Consider the following 22,460-nt stretch of genomic DNA (forward strand, 5'->3'; position numbering starts at 1 on the left):
CATAACAATATTTATATCATGATAATAGAAATAATAATCATAATAATATTAATTATTATAATTATTCAAATAATAATAATTCTTATTATATTAGTAATAATTATAGTTATAATTATAATCATAATAGTCGTGAAGTCACAAAATCCGTGTCCCTAGATTGAGATCCGAAGTACAGGGGATAATGTCAGAGCCTGATGATCTCATATTCTGTATACAGTACAAATGCGTCTGTTTGTTATTAACTTCATTTCGTGTTCACTCGACCGTTGAACAGCTATATAGGTTGGTAAACAGACTTGATTAAAATCGTGTTGGTAAGATATATATAACCACCTAAAGTTGCGGTACTTAAATCACACTATGGAGTACTTGTGTTTCGGTGCAGACGTTATATATGCGCATTTGGTACTGTGATATAACAACTGGAGACGATAGAATATGTAAAGGATATGTGCGTCACAACTTTAAAGTAAGTAATTAGTAAGTTCGTTAACACGGTGGCAACCATTGGCTTTACTGTCGGAGGAATGTATCTTACATTGAATGTACTTACGCCTACTGATGTATGGTCTATGGAGTTTAAGAATCTATATGTCACTTTAGACTGCCGACGCTCACTGTAATACTCGCACTGGTAATGCCGGTTGATAAACATAACATTTATGAAATTTATTTGTTCTTGTAACGCACTTGATCGGCAGCAAAACTTGTGGATTTTATTTAGCTCTGAGAAACTTTATGACGCTATATGATTAGCATGATGTTGACTCTGATTACAACAAGAAGCGCAGATGTAAAGAAATACTAAGTGAATTTTCGAGATCTGATGATTTGAAGTGCGGTCACAAAAAAACTTAACAGGCGTTACAGAAGTACCGAGTTCACTATAGATGTTTAAATGATTTATACATCGAAAAACACAATATCCTTCTTAATACTTATTGAATATGTGTGTTAACACGGCTGCTCATGCCGTAATAGTAGGCCTCGCTCAATTAATGTTATCATATCTTCATACATAGACTGTAGCTATATATGTGAAATTGACACCCGTTTAACTAGAGGCGAGTAACCGTAGACACCATTGTCCGTCACAGCAGCATTTCATGGGCCATCTTATTGATTCCAGATTTCAGCCTCTTCAGTCACCATACGTTCATTGAAGACGAGAGTATTGGCTAGAACTGTCTGGTTTTACGTAGGCCATTAAGAATTTAAAATGACGTCATCACTTCCGTCAGTGGCATCAAGTACTCGTGATTCATCTACAGAATACATCACGTTGCCTCCTGTACTCTTAGGTACGTACTTCATACTTGCAGTCGTCACGATATTTGGCAACGCTCTGGTCATCATAAGTTACGTAATAGACCGCTCGATCCGCCGAAGCACTGCTAATGCTTACATCTTTAATTTAGCAGTCGCAGACTTTTTCGTCGGTGTCTTTGACTTACTCGCAACATTCATATGGGCTGTTTCTGGTGGTTCCCTAAGCCCTGTATTTATTCCCTGCTTTTTGTGGGGTTGCCTTCAACATGCAATGACGCTCTTTTCTGCGATAGCTGTTGCATTTCTTAGCTGGGACCGGTACAAACTCGTCTCTGACGCTCTTATTTACATACGTGACCAAACTCCAAAGAAAGCAATGGTCAGATCTCTCATCGCCTGGTTCTTCGTCATTCTCTACGTCACCGTAGTCCACACTATGGGAATCATTTTTAGTGCTTCTCTGGGCGCTGGTTGCATACAAAGTAAAATTCCAAGGAAGGTTATCTTAGTTTCTTTCTTTCCAGATTTTCTGATTCCATTGTCTATTACTGTGGTGTTAAATGTAAGCGTTCTTTTAGCCTTAAGGAGAAGAACATTGGCTAGAATAGAAGAACAAATAGGGCATCATAAGGCTCGAAGATCAATGGGTTACTCAACGAATGATGCTGTGAAGTCTGGTACAAGCAACTCTGAATCTTCGAGGGGCCAAGTCAATGGAAACGCAAACATACAAGGTGAACTAAGGATCAGCAACGAAACGCTGTTTGACACAGAAGGATTCGAGATCCAAAATTCGGTAGAAAACAGATCAACGGTGAACAAAACGGCTGGTAATTCAATTACGGAGATTAGTACCCAAAACCACGAAGACTCTTCATCTGCGACAAAGGACAATGTTACTAACCGAGCAGACAGTCTCTGTGAAAGTAAGTCTGAGCTGCGACTTTCACATAACATGAAATCCACAGTACGGAATACTACATTAAATGGGAGTAAAGAAAATATACAAAACCTTGAGAAGAAGGAAGATATTCCTAAGGAGGCATTGCGAGAACGCAAAAAGTTGTTGAAGGTTGTTAAGGCCTTGATCGTTTTTACACTAATTTATATTGCCTGCTGGATTCCTTTCTATGTAGTGTCTTTCTTATCGTTAATAAAGTCCGATCTCAATCCCTGGGCGTTCTACATAGGCGCATTAATATTGGCTTCTAATTCAGCAATCAATCCTTTTATTTATGCAGTCATGAGTATGAAATTTAGGAACAGATTCATTTTAATTTCAAAGTGCAAATTTAAGTAATAAAATGTTCCGATATTACATTTAAAATTTAACTCATATCACTGCATAGTGCAAGACAACGTTCTTATTCCCACTAGTAAATGCATGTGTAAACGGCCTGTTGATTATAGATAATATCTTTTAAAATGTTCATTGGATTGGGACCATAAAAATATACGCAAATATAGACTATGACATTAAAGGCAGTGACCCATTAAATTATTTATATCGAAAAAGTTGGTAAATGATAAGTATAACGATTGAATTAAGAAGACATAATTGTAGCTAAATTTAACATTAAATGTTAGATACACATACTGCATAGGCTTTCTAGTCACTTCGCCCAACAACCATTTCGCCCAACTGCCAACTGCATATCCCGTAACGTTAACAATTCCCGAACGTTTCATATTTAGTCAAGGTTGGGCGAAATGACCAGGCTGGTTGGGCGAAATGACCAGGCTGGTTGGGCGAAATGACCAGGCTGGTTGGGCGAAATGACCAGACTGGTTGGGCGAAATGACCAGGCTGGTTGGGCGAAATGGTAAGGTTGGGCGAAATGGCAGTTGGGCGAAATGGTTGTTGGGCGAAGTGTCCTGCTTCCGTGACATGCATACATGGAGATTAGCAGTCTCTGAAGTGAATGACTACCAAGTCTAAAACGATCTCAGTATGCTACTACTCGGATAGTAATTTCGATTTAGACATCATTCAGTTATTGAGTGTATTAAATTATACAACATTGATTGGAGCTGAAATAGTTTGCGTATCTTATTTATGAATGGAGAACAAAAAGGTTTTTACGCTGTTATGTAGCGATACTATATTTTTTCTGAACTTACATGTACGATAGCAACATATGCGTACGCAGAATTGCTTTGCAGTGTATATTAACAGTACACACAGCACCGGAAGTACTCTACGTCGCCACATATTTAAGAAACACTATGGAACAGACGCGCCTTTCAAAATTAGCAATACTAATCATAGAAAGGCAAACCACCAACACATGTCTTATCACACGAGATGAAAAAGATCATCGACATCTTTGGCCACAGAAAAAACCGCAGTAAACATTTTTTCTAACTAGTCAACTGTATACCTGGACATCCCCGAATATGAGTGTAGATGTATGTATATATAAGAAACATTTTCTTTTTCATGGATGGTTGAACAATGTATGTTTTTCTGGAGGTAGCTGAGTACTGTGTTAAATACGGTAACTAAATAGGAGCTTAAAAAATATACTGTCCAATTTTTCCCTTCAAAGTGATGTTACCATTTTTTCTTCTTCTAATTTGTGTAAATTTTGTGGGAAGTGTAAATTTCTAAACGTGAGATTATGAAATAAAGAATGTTTAGATGCAACTTGCAAGGCCTCAGAAGTGTCATTTCCGGCAATCTGAGAGGCATTTTTTGATTTGGTGATATCAGTAAATGATTTACTGATATCATCAAATCATTTGCTAACATCATCAAATGATTTGCTGATATCAGTAAATGCACATAATTGCTGATATCAGCAATTCATTTGCTGATATCACCAAATCATTTGTTGATATGTACATATCAGCAATTCATTTGATGATATCACCAATTCAATTGCTGATATCATCAATTGATTGCTGATATCATCAAATAATTGGTGATATCAGCAATTGAATTGGTGATATCAGCAATTGAATTGGTGATATCAGCAATTGAATTGGTGATATCAGCAAATGAATTGCTGATATCATCAAATGATTTGCTGATATCATCAAATAATTGGTGATTAAATTGGTGATTATAGTCTCATGATTTTGACGTTTTAGCCTGAATATGACATTTACAGATGGAATGTTTTATTTGTAATAAATGTTAGTTGAAATTTCGAAAAACAAGATGAAATTGCGATATTTTGCAGTAAACTTTCAACTGCTTCATCTGAACTGAACTTTTGACAGCGTCATTCTCAAATTTCATTATTTCAAAAAATGACCTAGGAAATTCTCCTTTTGTTTCCCTCGCCAATTGGACTTGCTTCTTAGCCTACATATAATATATCTCAACTTATTATCCCACTAGCTCGACTATATTAAGGCCTATCAAAAGTGACATTTTGGGGATTTCGGCTTGTTGGTCAGAACTTCGACTCATTTCTAAAAACATGAAACCGTTTGTGTAGACATTGCGACAGGAAGGTCAAAGTTGGAGATTTATAACTTGAAATATCGATATTTTCATCTCGGCTCTTTATTGGAATTGCGACGTTTTCTATTACAGTTGCATGTGTGACATCGGAGAGTTTCAATCTTTATTGTTCTAGAGACTCCTTTTCAACATTTTGTCACTTCTTACAACTTTGCGTATTGAAATATTTTACTCCTAAAAGATGTGAAAGAAGTTACCAATCGAACAGTTTGCTATGGTTTTTGTGTTTGTATACTATATGTAATCATTCATCAAATAAAATAAGGAACGCTGACAATGAAAGTACTTGAGGATTATGCTGCAGTTTGAAAGTATTTCCAAATGACGGGGACTGAACTCCATTAGTGATGTGATTGAATTTATGACTACATATACTTCAGTAATTACATATATGCATACACTCTCATGTGATTATTCAACACCGTGTGTTAATCTCGGAAGTCATCGCACATCAATGTCTACCCCTCCCTTACATTGGGGCAAATCCAAGTTGTACATAGGAGGAGGTGGCATGGGACCACTGAAGCCGACTGTCATGTAGAGGGGTCCGGGGGAGGGGTCTACGTGATATGGTGCATTCTGAAGCATATACCGGTACTAAGGGTATATAAATATACCTATGCAAATTTGTGTGGGGTGCACCCGCTAGGTCAGCGCTGGTGCCACGCGTCCTCTTTCTCCCTGGGCCATCATACCCAATCTATAGGTAAAAAGTTTGGAAAATGTTGATTATTTTCCTCTTTTAGTTGTATATTATCAATTATTTAGTATAGTCGTACACTACAGTAAAATCACAGTATGTTACATATAGTGTTTGTGTGAAACAGACCTTAGACCTTAAAGCTATAGCATTCAAACAATGCTTTCATATAACATAAAATCTTCCAATAGTATAATTTGCAAAAGTTGGTTTTTCTTTTAAATTTCACAACTTCTTTAAGATAGCAGATGTCAGATAGCATCGGAGTTGTTCCGCATTCTCAAGAAGAAAAAGTAAGAGTGAGAGAGAGAGGGACGTAGGTGGAAAGAGGTGGGGTGAGAGAGGGGTGGAGCTGAGAGAGATTAAATCAGACAGCAGTAGTATCTTACGAACAGGAATATTTGGTTAAGAATCTTTGGAAACATTGGGTTGCTATCGGTATTCATTTAATTTAATTAGTAATATCCTGTAAAATATCGAACTGCTTAGTTAACATCTCGACAAAATGCAACAAACTGTTGTGGTATGAATGGATGGAGGGAGATATGGGAATCAATATTCCTCAAGTTTTGCCAATTATTCGATCAACGTCTCTCTATACTTTAATTCTTCATAACACTCGCAGAAACACAAAAGTCTAAATTCTTATGTGCTTGGAAGGACCTGAGTAGCATTTTCAACTAATCAAACACATATATACTGTGCCGAAACTGAACATATATTGCAGGTTGCGAAACATGTATACACTAACATCATATACTAAAACAGGTAACAAATAAGGGGAATTCCCCGTCCTTTCCAGCTTTTGTGTCATGTGCTAATCACCATTCTAGGTGACCTGTATTCCTGGTATCAAACTGAAAGAAAAAGAATGAAAGCAGAAAAAAAAGATAAAGCCTGTGAAGAGACGACACACGACATAAATAGCAGGACGCATTGAAACCAAGGTTCTAATCTAAGGCTTCTTCGTCATTCCAGAAGGAAGGAATTTCGTCAAAATACCTTTGAGGGTTCGCATTTATCAAACCAAATATTACCAAGCTGTTATTTTTCTCACATATTTCCCATGTTTACTCAAAATAAACACGACCAACTATACAAGCACGTATATGCCAAGGAGCCAACGATTCCCATAATTGTTTGGATAGATAACCGCTCCTCTGGTGATCCGACAAAGCTTAGAGTTACTTTCATACAGATCACTGCCTTTACTGAAAGCCGTAACAGAAGAGAAGGTTGGCAGGCATGGATCCTTCAATAAATCGATGACACTTAACAGTTAGCAGCAGATCATTGACTGTTCAGTATGTCACATCCTGTAGGGAGTCTCAATTGAAGTTATATACAGTACAGTAATACCAACCGGTATTTCGTCTCAGTCATTCAATGTATTCTCAATTTAGAATGGTTATTCGGAACATGGAAGAAACTAAATTACTGTCCGTGTAGTTTAATCTTTGCCTGGAACTTGAAAACTCAAAAGTTATCAGCTACACTCTGTACAGAAGCATGATCATACTACTTTGAGGAAGCGATAAAATAGTATCATACTGTTGTAGGGAGACACCAACTGACGCTACCATATCTACAGGTGAGTGAAATGATTATGGTCTCATTTATATGGAAGCATGCGACCGTCATAAACGAATTACGACTTTAATGTTATTATATTTTTTTTTCAAATTTTACAATGTCAAAAAGTTATTACAGTTTAACATGACCGTCGTAAACACACATCCAACTGAAATCAATTTAATGATGTAACGTTATTGATTTGATATCGGTTTCAAATGCTACTTACATGACAATTGGTTGTAACACTTTTCGATGCATTTGACCTCATTCGCTACATTGAACGTGTGCGAATATAAAGCTGGAGGCAGAAAACTTTCTAAAATGTTAGGATGCTCAACCTTACTGAAGACCTTTATTGACAGGGTCACAGTGATAATACACCGCCATTTCCGTTCAGATGGAGGCGGCTATGTCTGTTTGCGTACGTGTGATGTGTGGATGAGTTCAAAGACGGGCATAAGTTACGACCGGCTCAGTGATGAAACCTGCGGCGCTGCAGGAGCATTTTCAGAGCCACAAACAATACAGGCAGCTTTCGGCACCTTTAGTGTCGCATGGGGGGAAAGGGGGGGGGGCCAGCTAGTATGAGTATGGAAGGAAAGGGCAACTGCCCAACATTTCCAAACTCTTGATAATAAATATTTGAATCATTAAGTTTTATCATTCATCTCTGCACCGTAACTGACTGCCCTTCTCCATCCATCCATCACAGCGAATATTAATTGTATACATACATTTGAGTAGCAAACCATAGCATTGAGGGACTGGTATATAGACTTGCCAACTTTTATGCAATTGGTGACGTGTCCGTATGCCAGCGAACAAAATGATGACCCTGAAATCAACACTTGAAGCTTTTGTCTGTTTCGTAACCACAAGAACAATGACGAAGGCCAGGCGCCATTTGCGAATCATTTATTTTGACTTCTATTTTAACACTGACGGTGGCATACTCCTGTTAGAGTCAATCTGCCCGGATGTTCTCGTTCAGGGATTGTCCATAAAAGCAGCAGGAGAACATCTTTTTTAATATATTATCAATTAGGATCTGGTATTTTATGGCTTGCATGTTGAAGAGCACGAATGAGTACATGAGGTGCAAAAATTTTGTCAATTGATTTTGTTTAAGATATTTTTACTATACTGAGTGAAGAGGTTTGTTTACAAGTGACGTAAACTTCAGGCTCTGATAGCAAAAAAATCGATATGGTCATGGTACGGAAAAATTGATGGTGCCATGAATGGCCAACTTTTCAGCTATCCAGTGATGGGTAGCGTTTAGCTAGTGAGAACTATCTAAAATTAGAAGCCACATTACTTCTGTGATTTAGTGTGTAAGTCAATGTGGCTATTAATGGGTGTATGTTACCTGAAGAATTACATGTGAAGAAACGCTAGTTTAAATTGCTCCACTAATTCACACGAAAACGATATTGAGGGAGGGTGAGGGGCGGGGGAGGGGGAGGGGAGGGGGAGGGAGAGGTAGGTTGAGGGGGAAGGGGGTCTTTAAATGCATCATGCAACAAAAATTGATAGGCTGTTGGGAACTTTGACTTACCAACTTCCACCCAACACCTCCCGCCGTAAATACGTTGTTTTATATAGATCTCCATTTACTAAGATTCTGACTGTCCACTACATGCATGCCTTGTTTTTACAGGGGGGGGGGGGGAGAGTATTGTCCTAAGGATGATAGAGGTAACCATACAGTGAATGGAGGAACGAAGTTCGCAATAAAACACATACAGCAGATTCTATACCGTCGTCCGCCCCTCCTTTTAATGTAATGGTTGTATAGTGTGCACATACAAGGGGTACACGGCTAAGGAAACATCCATCTCAAAATACAATTGATGGGTTCCTTCGTCACACTTCTTCCAGGATTCTGCCGCCAGTAGCAACAGAACGGCAATTATGGTTATTAATATCATCTATATATATATATATATATATATATATATACCGGAATATTTAAAATGTTCTTTAAGAGGCCGGAGGTGGAGGGGATCGGTGCTCTGGGTACAACAATAGGATCCCATTCCCAAGGTCACATCTTTGTATCTTTTGTATTTCTGAGCTAACTTTCTTTCTTTCTCACCATGCAGATATGAACATGGCTAAAATTCTGCGGAAGAAACGTAAAAGTATCTCAGTGGATATGAATGATGATCTTCCGTACTTCCAAGTCTTATTCATGGGTCGAATTGAAACCGAGGCTAAGTTGGACCGGGATTGTACCAGGGTTATTGTACAACACTTAGTCGAAAAAACACGCAACGAACCACTTAAACCGGTCCGGATCACGATAACAACTCGGGGTCTTTGGGTGCAAGAAGGGCCTAAGTTTAACCCGCCTCGAAGAGAGACCTTTGTACCTATTCATAACATCAGCTATGGATCAGCTGATAAGAAATACACAAAAGTGTTCACATTTGTCACAAACTTTGAAGATCCAATGGAAACGAAATGCAAAGACAGGGATTTTGTGCCATTTTACTGCTACGTGTTCCGTTGCGAGACTCAGGCCACTACTAGAGCAATGGTCGTATACTTACTTAGGGCTTTCAAACAAGCTTACCTGTTATGGCAGAAAGATGTTAAAAAACAAGAAGTTAAGAGACGGCTTGCTGAGGGTCCAAGGGTGTCAGGTGATGGAGACAGGAGAGAATCTGATTCAAACACGGAATCAGTTGGAAGTAGTATAGATAACCAGCATACAGTACATTCGGCTCTATCTACAGACGACGAGTTCGAATCAATGGGAAAGGAAAATACGAAATTAGAAAAATTGTCACATTATTTGGAAAGGTGGGTGCATCAGCAGAAACCCATAGTTCAGAAGACAGTGTCTACAGACACCGAAGGTCTTTATGAGCTCTCAAAACAAGAACGTGATGCAAGTTTCCGTGTAAGGGCTGATAGGTTTTCCCGACCAGACATATTAAATTGTGACGTAGATATCTATAATGAGATGAGTGACCCGGATGTTCAAAATGTACTTCAGGGAGTTATGAAAATGAATATTGCATCGTAGCTAGGGTAGGTCGACTCGTTTATAATATATGAATATCGCACTTTAGAGCTGGCCAGTTGTCTCGTTAAAAATGTGAATATCACACCTTAGAACTGGTTAGTAGACTTGCTGCGAATGTAAATAGCACACTTTAGAGCTAGTCAGTCGACTTGTTAAAATGTAAATAGCACACTTAGAGCTGGTCAGTCGACTCGTTAGTTAATAGCACACTTTAGAGCTAATCAGTCGATTCCTTAAAGATTTGAATATCACACTTTATAGCTAGTCGGTCTACTTGTTATGAAAAATGAAGTGACCCACCTTATTATTACAATTAGGTATCGCTTTAATAAAATATTTGTCGTAAAGGAAAGGAAGCATTAACTTCGCATATATCTTTCACAAAGAAGAATATTTCCTATGGGTATTTGCGAGTTAAGATGTAGATAATTGGGAGAGACCTAGTCTGACACCTCAGTGCTGGTCAGTCGACGCATTATATAAAGTTCATTCATACTTAGTAAAGATTCCTAAATCCTATTGGTCCATTCAGGTCAGCTGACCGTGGTGAATCCTGTGAGTAACGCACGGTAAAATTACGGGGCATCACTTTAATAAATCTTTGGTTATATGTAACCAAAAATGTTTTGTGTTATGATTTTTCCCCCACACAAATGGTAGTGTATGAATGAACGGGGTTAATCAACGGTCTAGAGTGCGTTACTCACATGATAAATGCACTCCGGGTGTTAATGCTATCGCTGGATGCACTCGGGCTCGCCCTCGTGCATCGCTTGCATTATCCCCCGATCGTGCATTAATCCTGTGAGAAACGCACCCTAGACCGTTGATCAACCCCTTATTTACACACGTCGGATTCAATGAATGTCTCTGTTCGGTGGGACTATATGACCATTAATATAACACTAGGTTCAGAGCTCATCGGTACACTCATCAATAATTTTAGGTTTTATGGACTGAATTTAACGAGAATTCCTCTTATTTAATGAAGATTATTGGTCTCATAAGGAATCAAAGCAGTTTAACTACTTTGGCATAAGTTGACAGAAACATCATCCCGAGGGTACTATGTATTGGTAACACTCCCAAACAATCACGTAATAAAAGAACTCGACTAAATTGGAGATCTTAGTTATTGCAATTTGAAAACGTAAAGAGATTTGTCAGAATGATAAACTCTATTGTGTTTTTCATTAAAATTGTATGAGTTTAAATGCCGTCTCGAGTATTATACATTGATAATAATATACATTGATAATATTATACATTGCCAAGCGCCTACATGTGAATTTATATATACATGTGTATAGGATTCTTCTGTTTCAACATAAGAGGGGAAGGCCATATCTACGATAAAAGTTGTGATCCACCAAAACAGACGAAATCCAGCTGTAGTCTGGTTCACAGTGGGGAATGCATAAATGTATTGATAGTACCGTACTAAGCCATTACAAAGCGAACATGCAACACATAATTTTTAACAACTTATAATTTTTCCCAGTCCGTATTGGCTTCAACTGTTGGCGTTCTGAGTACTAACCTATGACATGAACCCAGGTACGTGAACACAAAACACAACATAAAGCAGGACGTATAATACAATAGGCCGGCTTATTGTCATAAATCAATTCGAACGAGCCCGGTGGCCTGCACAAGGGGGAGGGGAGGGGGGGGTGGGGGGCACGGGGACACGTCCCACCTCCATCATCAGTCGGGGAAATGGTTCAGTCGGGGCCTGGCTTATATTCAGTTGGGGAAGAATCAGACCACGTTCTCTTGCCCTAGACGTTAAACGTCGGCGCAATACAAACCTACCTCGTTATTCTCTGAACACTCATCGAAAAGAGAGGGCTAGCCACAAACCGGCCTCTATCAAGACATTTGATTTAAATACTGTCAAAGTCAAGTCGCAAGTCATTTAATTTTATTGTAATTTAAGTCACAAATCCAAAGTTAAAAACAGTCATACTACTATATAAACAACACGACAGTCAACGGCTACACTGAGATTGAATAAGGCACTGTTCTTGAAGTGATACAGATCATGTTGGATGACAAGAATCAGTCAGCGCCAGCTGCAACGCTATCAGCCGAGTTAATGTTAGAATAGTCTCTGAGCGTTAATAATAACAAAGGTACTGAGATATACTATATAATAACTATATTCTTGACTGACTATAGCAGTGTACTCTCTGACAATCTTGTAACATTAGGGCAGGGAGAGAGAGAGAGACAAGATGGATCACCTGACCTAAATTTATACACCACCATGTACATCGATTTATCAACGTACAAAGAATACCTATAACTCAGCATATCACATGCTCTGTAGATATAAGGAATACGCCATGCCCCGTAAACAGTAAAGCAAATTAAAAACCAGTCAGCGAAACATCAAGATATATTCAGGCAAGGCAATATGGAATATCGTAATATTAACATAATAATGAGGCAACATCGTCTACTTCACAGCTTATTTTCTCATCGCCATTTAATTGTTGACGTCATATATCATGTACATTATAGTTAATTACAAACTGAATACATCAGAAATATGCTTAAACGATCATGAAAAAGATGTGAAACCTTTTAAGTGGAAAGAAGGCTAAGTGATATTACGAACAAAAGAAACTAAATATTTGAATTTTCGATCTCGCCATGCATGCCTTTTAAACGTCTTTTATTAAACAAAATCCTGGTAGCGTCCGCTGTAGTTATGTCAATAACTCAAATTGATTGAAAACAGACCTCCTCCTCCTCACGAGTATATGTTTATAGTCAATTAGTCATGGCAAGTCACCTTAACTAAAAGCTCATCGCTTTCTAAAGATGGAAAACAAAATTGATACAAAGAGGGAAATTATTGAGGAAAGGGCAATGGGATTATTGTCACGCGTGTGTTTCCTAATATATATATATATATATATATATATATATATATATATATAAATATATATATATATATATATATATATATATATCCTATAGACGTTGAGTAACTTTGAAAGCTGCTTTTAGAGCTGTACAACATTCAGAGGCTTTTCCCCTTGACAATTATTACGCATATTTTTAAAATGATATTTTTGTAAGGAAAAGTGCATCATCATACTGAAATTGTGATTATAATGTGCACTGTACATGTGTTCAATGACTTCAGCTTTGTATTTTTCTCAGTTATTAAAGTATTATGATCCTTATACACATTGAGTTGCGTAAAAAGATAAATTTGTAAAAATATTATCACATTAAAACGTGGTCCTTCCCAGTTTTGTAAAAATAACAAAAAGAAAAAAAAAAGGAAAAGAAAAAGAAAAGAAACACAAGAAGTGTATCTTTTGTTACTGTAAGGAAGCCCTTTAGTGAAATTTCCTTATAAAAAGCCAAAAATTCGTAAACAAATTGGGAAATAAAATTTAACATTTGAAATTTCCGAAAAATAAACACCAAATTGTGAGTAAATATTCAAAATACAAGATAATAAAAAATTCTGAGATAATTAAGTGGAGATCTATATATCAGAGTTGAAATTTCCAACATCCCATTTAGGCAACCGTAATATCTAACAAAACCAAATTCTTCTTGGGGAATACTCCCAACCCCCACGGGTGTTCCGTTATTCTTCTTGGGGAATACTCCCAACCCCCACGGGTGTTCCGTTATACCTTACTGCCTCCTGATTGTTTCCTGTGCCACTGCCCTAGCACAGCATTGGACTGGCATTGGAAAGACCAAAATAAGATTTAAAATACGAAGGTATAGGCTTTTACCAGTGCGGTTGTCACAATAATTAAACAGTTTTTATGAACGAAACTTTTCAAAACCAATTTATGTGTCATAGGTACGGAAAGTTCATGCTTCAATCTGTTAAGAAATTGAGAATAAATTGAATATCTGAATCAGTCGCGTCGTCAAACATTTGGAAGTGGAATTGGGTAGGGGAGAAAAATTAGGGCAACAATATGGGAGACATGTACGGTACTTATACTTCATGTACGGTACTTGTCCATATTTTTTTGACCTTCTTCTCTCCCCTTGAGGACGATTTATTAGTTTGTTTGGAAGAACCCTTTGTGTTGCTCAATGTTGGTATCAATTTATAGGAAGTTTGTGAGCAATATGGCGATGTTCAGATGGTGCTGAAGGTCTCCTAGAAGACTCCCAGAGTCCCAGAGCAAAACACCTCGCATTGATGTTTTTTGATGTCATATCGAAAAAGATGTTCTTCTGTTGTTTTACTTATTATGATTATTGATTAATATCAACTGTAATACGAGTTTGACACCTTAGGTCTGTGGTGATGTCACGTATATCCTTTTGGCGTTCCATAGAATATATCACGTTCTTGCCTTCTTGTTGGCAGCTATCTTCCGGTCAACAAAAATATGGCGGCCTCCGATGAACAGCAACGTACTAATCCATTTGGAGATGTTTCGTTATTTCAGCAGTTCGACGAAACGAACATCCATTCAAAATTAGATAATCGTGCTAAAGAACAAGTAATCGATAATGAAAAGTTACTAGCTGACTTGAAGAAAGAGAGTATCCTTTTATTACATGTAGGATAATAGTTAGTCCTAACGTTAGAGTTGGAAACTGAGGGATTAGGCCTAGGCCTATACTGCTATAGCCTAGGCCTAACCCCCCCCCCCCCCCCCAGTTTCCAACTCGCTTCCGTTACATTAAGTTGTAATGTTAGGCTACATGTAGGCTCATTGGCGCTCCACAAATTAAAGAGCCCAAATGTTTGCCTTACAGTATTGATAAAGGTCTATACGTATAAAAAATATGGCAAGTCGCACAGTGAAAGTTTGGCCTTTAATATGTAATGGCAAAGTTTGGTGACCAGATTTTACCCCCCCCCCCCCCAAAAAAAAAAAAAAAAAGCTAAGGAAAGAAGAGGTCAAGTCAGCTTAACCAAATTATTCAGCAAATTGACCAGACCTGTTATTAAGGGTCATACTAATTAGCGTCAACAGGCCGATTTCACGACAACTCAAGACAACTCAAGACAACAAGTTTAAAATACCATCAAATACAATAGATGTAATCAGAGTATATATAGAAACACATTTAAACCTGACTGGAACCAGCGTGCATACATATTTTTCACAGGAAAAAAATGTTTTTGTTGTAAAAATCGTCAAGTTTCTCTGTCCGTAGCCAGTGTTCGGTTTCTTCCGGAAGAAACCTATTTCTTCCGGGGACGTGGAAGAAACTGGAAGAAACCTGTTTCTTCCAGGTTTCTTCCAGTTTCTTCCGGAAGAAACTGGAAGAAACCGGTAGAAACTGTGAAAATTGGCATAAATGCAACACAGCCCACACACATGATAAAGAGACAAATAGTTTACCATCAATGCATACCATTGAAACCATCAAAATATGATATTTTTGTTTTCATTATAATTTTGGGTTGTTTTTCTACACCAAAAGATGTTTGCTTATAAATCACATTTATTGAAGGACTACTTATCATCTCGCGATCCCCCCATCAACCAGAATTGCATAACTGGCCATACTGTATGAATGATTAACCTGGATTGGCCCATGAACTGAGGATTTAATACAATGAACACCAAGAAAATAGCCGAACAATATCTGTTAGATTTAGGCAACAGTTTAATTTCTGCAACTCCCTAAATTACAACTTGTAGTTAACAGGAGGACTTGTCATCCCAACAGCAAAAAGAACAAACATCCACAATTAAAGGCATGGAAGACTCGCCCCAAAGGGCCCTCTGAAAAAGTTAACTTTCGGTTGCTTGCAAGTGACGTTTTGTTCGTGTCGCTACAAAATGCAGACAGTACAGTAATGAAACGTGATACCTTTTTATTTTTAGCTGGACCTGAGATGTCCATCGCTGCATTGTTTGTATACACTGTGCTGTGGGTATTGACCGCAGCTGCATGTACTGACTATACTAGTGTGTAATTACTGATGGTAGCAAGCTGTGTGTGTATTTTCTGCGATCGATGGTGGTGTCTAACACTTCTGTTACACCTCATTCGAAACTAGGTCAGATTACCGGCATCAGACGTTTTTTTTGGGCGAGTCTTCACACCCTTTAAACACAGCTGGCCACAAGCCAGCCCTCATTTCACACTACAACTTCCAGTCGAATCTGTAACCCTCATGTCTTGAGTTCAATCTCCACAAAATATGGCCATAGTGGTCAATGTAATCGTACAGTAGTAATGAGTGTGCATTTTAGTAGGCCTACTGTACACTAGTTTCCAGGGAACACTTGCCCCTCCACTCAGAAACTAGTTTTTAACTAAGAACTGGGCTATAATCAGGACCATTCTGGTCTGCAAAATATTGCTTGCCCATAGTTGTTCCCTGAATTGTCCGATGCTAGTAGCCTAGTACTATATTGTGTACAGTATATGCCGGAAGCAGGTCATGTGCTCCAAACCTAGATATAGACTACCTAGATGACACTATAGTGCTTCTTGTCCATTTATTACATAGTTAGAAATCATTGCAGGTTGTTATGAAACTTTATCAACAGTTTTTCCCCAAAAAATGAGTTTCTTCCATTTTGTCCAGAAGAAACTGGAAGAAACCTATTTCTTCCGAGTGGAAAAAACCGTGGTTTATTCCGCGGTTTTTCCACCCCCGGAAGAAACCTGCGAACCCTGTCCGTAGCATTGGTCGACGTGATGCTATTGCGCTTGCGCAATGACATTGGGCCGCACCATTACACTACAGATATGTGCAATTTTTAAGTCGAGAATGGTGCTCAAACACTTGTGTCAATGTCTTTACAAGACGTCAAAAGTAAAATAAGCAAAGACATGTACAGAATAAAATGCATGGCCAGAATAATGAAACCAGACAAAATAATAGTTAGCAAGACTGTGTAAAAATTAATAAAAACATATGTAAAGTACAAGGGAAAAACAATAAGAAATATTCATTATTTTAAAAGCATTCAAAGATATGATGTGGAGTTCATTCATCATACTACTTTGGTGCTTCTTACTACGTCAACCCGCCTTACCAGAGCCGTATATTCTACACCTCTGCACCTTACCAACACTGTACACAAAGGTAGTTCGCAAACCCTAACACAAACAAACCCATATCATAATGGTGCGGTCCAAAGTCTTTGCGCAGGCGCAGTAGCATCACGTTGTCCAATTCTACAGATGGAGAAAGTTGACTATTTTTACGATAAACACATTTTTTCCCATGAAAAACTATGTATATGCACGATACTTTCAGTCAGTTTTAAACGTGTTTCCAGATACACTTTGATTACAACCATTGTACAGTATTTGATGGTATTTTACACTTGTTGTCTTGAGTTGTCTTGAGTTGTTATGAAATGGGCCTGTTGACGCTAATTAGTATGACCGATTATTAATGTTAACAATATGACTTGGCCTAGCCTTGGCCCCTGAAGACCAACTAATTATTTGGAGATAAGTACAGCTAGGCCTAGCCTAGTTTGGCAGTTATTACTTGGCTAAATCTATTCAACAAACATTGCTTCCTAGCAAAAGGAGAATGCATGGACATACCTTCAATTTGTTCTTTAAATTCGCATTGCCAATATTAATATTGTTACTGGTAAGATGTGTGAAGCTGACTTGCAGTTCATTGAATTTTCATGTTTTCATCACCATTTCAATTAATCCTGCCATTAGTAAATTTATGAATGATATACCTTTGCGAAGGCATAGGAAAGTTGGTAGCCTACTGATGGCACTTAGTAACACTGGTCAACTAGCCTAACATAGTGTTGCAAATGGTATGCAACTACTGTAGCTACAATAATGCCTATATTGTGTGCTATAGTGAATATTGAATCCCACGGCTAATGCGAACCTTGGGCCTGCATAATTGATAATAGTAGTAGTAAAATCTGTTTAGGAGCTAAAGTGGATTTTTATATGGGTCTGATCCAATAGAGGTGGAGAGCAAACATAAACAGAGGTGGCAGTGCGATGTTAGTAGTGATGTTAATTATATGAAGTTATTAACAAGTTAATTGAAGCAACAAAAGCAAATAGAACTTACTGAGTTTTATGCCATATCTTACACCAACGTATTTGAACATGAAGAACATTGTCAGTGGAGAAAATAAGTCACTTTTTGTAGCATCAAATATGTAATTTCTTGAAAATGGCGTAGACAAGGCAGGGTTTTTGTTAAGAAATGAAGTAGGTGGGTCAAGTTGAAAAGTAGGCGGGACTGTCTGAACGCGGACATGGCGGAGGGGTCTAAGGGGAGGGGGTTTCCCCTCCCCTTTGCCGGAAAATTGCAATTTAAAAAGTCTCTAGATGCAAAATGGTGCAATATACAGTTGCTTGGTCAATGATATTGCCCCCTCCCAATCACCCCTTTCTTCTGTCCTATTTTTCTTTTTTTCTCCTGAATTTTTTTATTAACACTCGGGTCATGGAGCCTAGGGAGGTAGCTAAGCCACTGAACCGAACTTAGCAAGGGTGTGACGCACTTGCTGCATTAAATGAAGTGCGATCATAACAAAATGATAATAGGTCTACGGTACCTACAAAGTGAGTAGGATTTTACTGCCAAAAAATACCCAACTAGGTCTGTGATAGAACCTTCTGCTTTTTATTCAGCTTTTATATCTGTTGAGCAACAATTTGTATGTCAAGAGAAGCCCTTCGCCTACCTCTACTCTCACCCACCCCTCGGCCTCATCTCCTCGACCATACTACTAATGTTCAACTTCTTGTAGTTTTTACCAACAGTTAACTGCTGTGACAGTTTCAATCACACCTGACCTGGTTGTGGGCATTTATTCCTCTCGATTTTTTTCGTCATTTCTTTTATTTTTTAATTTTAATTTTTTTTTTAAAATTTTAATTTATATATTTTTTTAATATTTTTTTTACTGAGCGTCGCAAAGTAGCCGGGTCATGTACGTGCAGTAAGCGGGTCATTTGACCCGGGTCCCGGCTACTAACGAAAACCCTGCAAGGGTAAACAAATTTTTCCCGGGTATCTGGATACCTGACAGGTAACAGCTTTTGCAACATTCAGCATTTGCAACATTGTGTGCTATAGTTAATATTGAGACTGGAATTGATTATGTCAGTTGTTGCCAGTTCATCTTTTCCTTTTTGCAGCTAGCTATGATGAGGTCTCCTGGATACAGTGATTGTATAGTCAATATTTAGACTGGTGATGAGTATCCCTATTCAAAGCTAGTTCCACAGTACTTCTGTAGCTAGCTATAATACTGTGTACAAGATAACATTCAGAGCATGCAGTCAGTATTAAGACTGCCACAGGTATTGAGTATTTGGGTGATGCCATTGAATCCATTCCTTTCTGTAGCCAGCTACAATTAGCCACAATTCATCAGAAAGTGCAACATGTCTGACTTGAATTCGCTTTAAAGAAGATATTTAAATCAAAGTGATGGCTTTACATTCTTAGTGCTAATATGCCTGATATTCACCAACTGGAATTAGTTTTTGACCTACAAAGGTATCTTTATCTTTATCTTTATCTGGACTGTAGTTGTTATTTGACTTATTTCAATATGTGCTGTACTCTCTAATTCTTATGATTTTATACCTTAACGAAACACCAGATGAAGAACTCAGGCGACGTCTCAGACTCCTTGAGCCACCAAGGTGAATACACCCAAAAAAAGTTTTCAAGTGTTTCATAAACATGTGCTTCATTTATATGGGACTCTTCTTGGAAGTAAACAAAATACTTAGAAATATTAAAGTCAATAAAGATCAAAGTTTTAGTAAAGGTGATAACTTTAGAGGGTAACTCTTATCTGAAGTTCACACATGGTATGCACATTAGTGATTGGAAGAAACCTATTGTTTTAGTGGGAGTTTGAAGGTAATGTGTGGTCAACAAGTCAAAGTCAATTTCTATACTGATTTATCCATGAAGACATGTAGTTAGATATGGTGAACAGAATTCAGAAGCTGAAATATTGTACTAACTCAGACACATATACATTTGGTAAAAGAACATTGGTGTCACATGATGCCAATGTCCAGTCATTATATGCTGCTTTATACAATGTCCTTATTATGTCAGAACCACTCAACTTGTAAGCTTTCAGCTACTAACAGCTCCCTTTACACCTGACTTGTAAACTTTGTTTGCCTTCCTGGGTCTTTCCATTTTAGCTGTCACCTTTGTGAATTAAGTATACTTTTTCAAGTCCTGTTTTTTTTCCATTACAGAGAGGGTAAATTTACTTCTGCTGAAGACAGTCCTGTGGTTCAAGTTATCTTTATGCACCATGATAGCATAAGGTATGTACACCACTTGGGTGATGATAGCTTTATTTTAGTTGGATGACCTAGGTACAGCATCCAGACAATGAGCTGTGTTGGTGATCCATTTGTGCACCAATGAAAACTTTTCTTAGTTTGATCACCTACAGTATGGATATCCAGAGTGTGCTGTGATGGTGATCCATTTGTGCAGTGAGCTGGATGACCTAGGGACACTCAGAGTGTGTTGTGTCAGAGATCCATTTGTGCAGTGAGCTGGATGAAATAGGGACACTCAGAGTGTGTTGTGTCAGTGATCCATTTGTGCATTGAGCTGGATGAAATAGGGACACTCAGAGTGTGTTGTGTCAGTGATCCATTTGTGCAGTGAGCTGGATGACCTAGGGACACTCAGAGTGTGCTGTGTCAGTGATCCATTTGTGCAGTGAGCTGGATGACCTAGAGACACTCTGAGTGTGCTGTGATGGTGATCCATTTGTGCAGTGAGCTGGATGACATAGAGACACTCAGAGTGTGTTGTGTCAGTGATCCATTTGTGCAGTGAGCTGGATGACCTAGGGACACTCAGAGTGTGCTGTGTCAGTGATCCATTTGTGCAGTGAGCTGGATGACCTAGGGACACTCAGAGTGTGCTGTGATGGTGATCCATTTGTGCAGTGAGCTGGATGACCTAGAGACACTCTGAGTGTGCTGTGATGGTGATCCATTTGTGCAGTGAGCTGGATGACATAGGGACACTCAGAGTGTGTTGTGTCAGTGATCCATTTGTGCAGTGAGCTGGATGACCTAGAGACACTCAGAGTGTGTTGTGTCAGTGATCCATTTGTGCAGTGAGCTGGATGACTTAGAGACACGCTGAGTGTGCTGTGATGGTGATCCATTTGTGCAGTGAGCTGGATGACCTATGGACAATCAGAGTGTGTTGTGTCAGTGATCCATTTGTGCAGTGAGCTGGATGACCTAGGGACACTCAGAGTGTGTTGTGTCAGTGATCCATTTGTGCAGTGAGCTGGATGACTTAGAGACACGCTGAGTGCGTTGTGTCAGTGATCCATTTGTGCAGTGAGCTGGATGACCTAGGGACACTCAGAGTGTGTTGTGTCAGTGATCCATTTGTGCAGTGAGCTGGATGACTTAGAGACACGCTGAGTGTGCTGTGATGGTGATCCATTTGTGCAGTGAGCTGGATGACCTATGGACACTCAGAGTGTGTTGTGTCAGTGATCCATTTGTGCAGTGAGCTGGATGACCTAGGGACACTCAAAGTGTGTTGTGTCAGTGATCCATTTGTGTGGTGAGCTGGATGACCTATGGACACTCAGAGTGTGTTGTGTCAGTGATCCATTTGTGCATTGAGCTGGATGACCTAGGGACACTCAGAGTGTGTTGTGTCAGTGATCCATTTGTGCGGTGAGCTGGATGAAATAGGGACACTCAGAGTGTGTTGTGTCAGTGATCCATTTGTGCAGTGAGCTGGATGACCTAGAGACACTCAGAGTGTGTTGTGTCAGTGATCCATTTGTGCAGTGAGCTGGATGAAATAGGGACACTCAGAGTGTGTTGTGATGGTGATCCATTTGTGCAGTGAGCTGGATGACCTAGGGACACTCAGAGTGTGTTGTGTCAGTGATCCATTTGTGCAGTGAGCTGGATGAAATAGGGACACTCAGAGTGTGTTGTGTCAGTGATCCATTTGTGCAGTGAGCTGGATGACCTAGGGACACTCAGAGTGTGTTGTGTCAGTGATCCATTTGTGCAGTGAGCTGGATGACCTAGGGACACTCAGAGTGTGTTGTGTCAGAGATCCATTTGTGCAGTGAGCTGGATGAAATAGGGACACTCAGAGTGTGTTGTGTCAGTGATCCATTTGTGCATTGAGCTGGATGAAATAGGGACACTCAGAGTGTGTTGTGTCAGTGATCCATTTGTGCAGTGAGCTGGATGACATAGAGACACTCAGAGTGTGTTGTGTCAGTGATCCATTTGTGCAGTGAGCTGGATGACCTAGGGACACTCTGAGTGCTGTGATGGTGATCCATTTGTGCATTGAGCTGGATGAAATAGGGACACTCAGAGTGTGTTGTGTCAGTGATCCATTTGTGCAGTGAGCTGGATGACATAGAGACACTCAGAGTGTGTTGTGTCAGTGATCCATTTGTGCAGTG

General features: G+C 38.9%; 2 protein-coding genes across 4 annotated transcripts in view; both read left to right on the plus strand.

Moving 5' to 3' along the window:
• Nucleotides 1-313: 313 nt before the first annotated feature.
• Nucleotides 314-11,343, plus strand: LOC139981148 (uncharacterized). 3 transcript variants are annotated; one of them, XR_011797792.1, is made up of 3 exons: nt 314-469; nt 1,130-7,032; nt 9,122-9,265. XR_011797792.1 is itself a non-coding variant. In XM_071993340.1 (2 exons), the coding sequence occupies exon 2, from the start codon at nt 9,124-9,126 to the stop codon at nt 10,048-10,050; it is 927 nt and encodes a 308-aa protein (XP_071849441.1). In that variant the 5' UTR covers nt 6,318-7,032; nt 9,122-9,123; the 3' UTR covers nt 10,051-11,343. The 3 variants fall into 3 exon arrangements, 1 of the variants encoding a protein (XP_071849441.1); XR_011797791.1 differs by having other exon boundaries at nt 334-7,032; XM_071993340.1 differs by lacking the exon at nt 314-469 and having other exon boundaries at nt 6,318-7,032; nt 9,122-11,343.
• A 3,054-nt stretch (nt 11,344-14,397) lies between these two features.
• LOC139981431 (zinc finger CCHC domain-containing protein 8-like) overlaps nt 14,398-22,460 on the plus strand; it is a 33,451-nt gene continuing 25,388 nt past the window's right edge. Inside the window, exons 1-3 of the mRNA XM_071993802.1 lie at nt 14,398-14,589; nt 19,623-19,665; nt 20,242-20,313. Of these exons, the coding sequence (XP_071849903.1) occupies nt 14,433-14,589; nt 19,623-19,665; nt 20,242-20,313 (272 nt within the window). The 5' untranslated portion in view covers nt 14,398-14,432. The remainder of the gene's footprint in view (nt 14,590-19,622; nt 19,666-20,241; nt 20,314-22,460) is intronic.

This window comes from Apostichopus japonicus, chromosome 15 (genome assembly GCF_037975245.1).
Source record: "Apostichopus japonicus isolate 1M-3 chromosome 15, ASM3797524v1, whole genome shotgun sequence".
NCBI classification, from domain to species: domain Eukaryota; kingdom Metazoa; phylum Echinodermata; class Holothuroidea; order Aspidochirotida; family Stichopodidae; genus Apostichopus; species Apostichopus japonicus.

Bases quoted from the DNA above. Each gene is read 5' to 3' on its own strand.
- LOC139981148 (XM_071993340.1), top strand. From the start codon at position 9,124: ATGAACATGGCTAAAATTCTGCGGAAGAAACGTAAAAGTATCTCAGTG.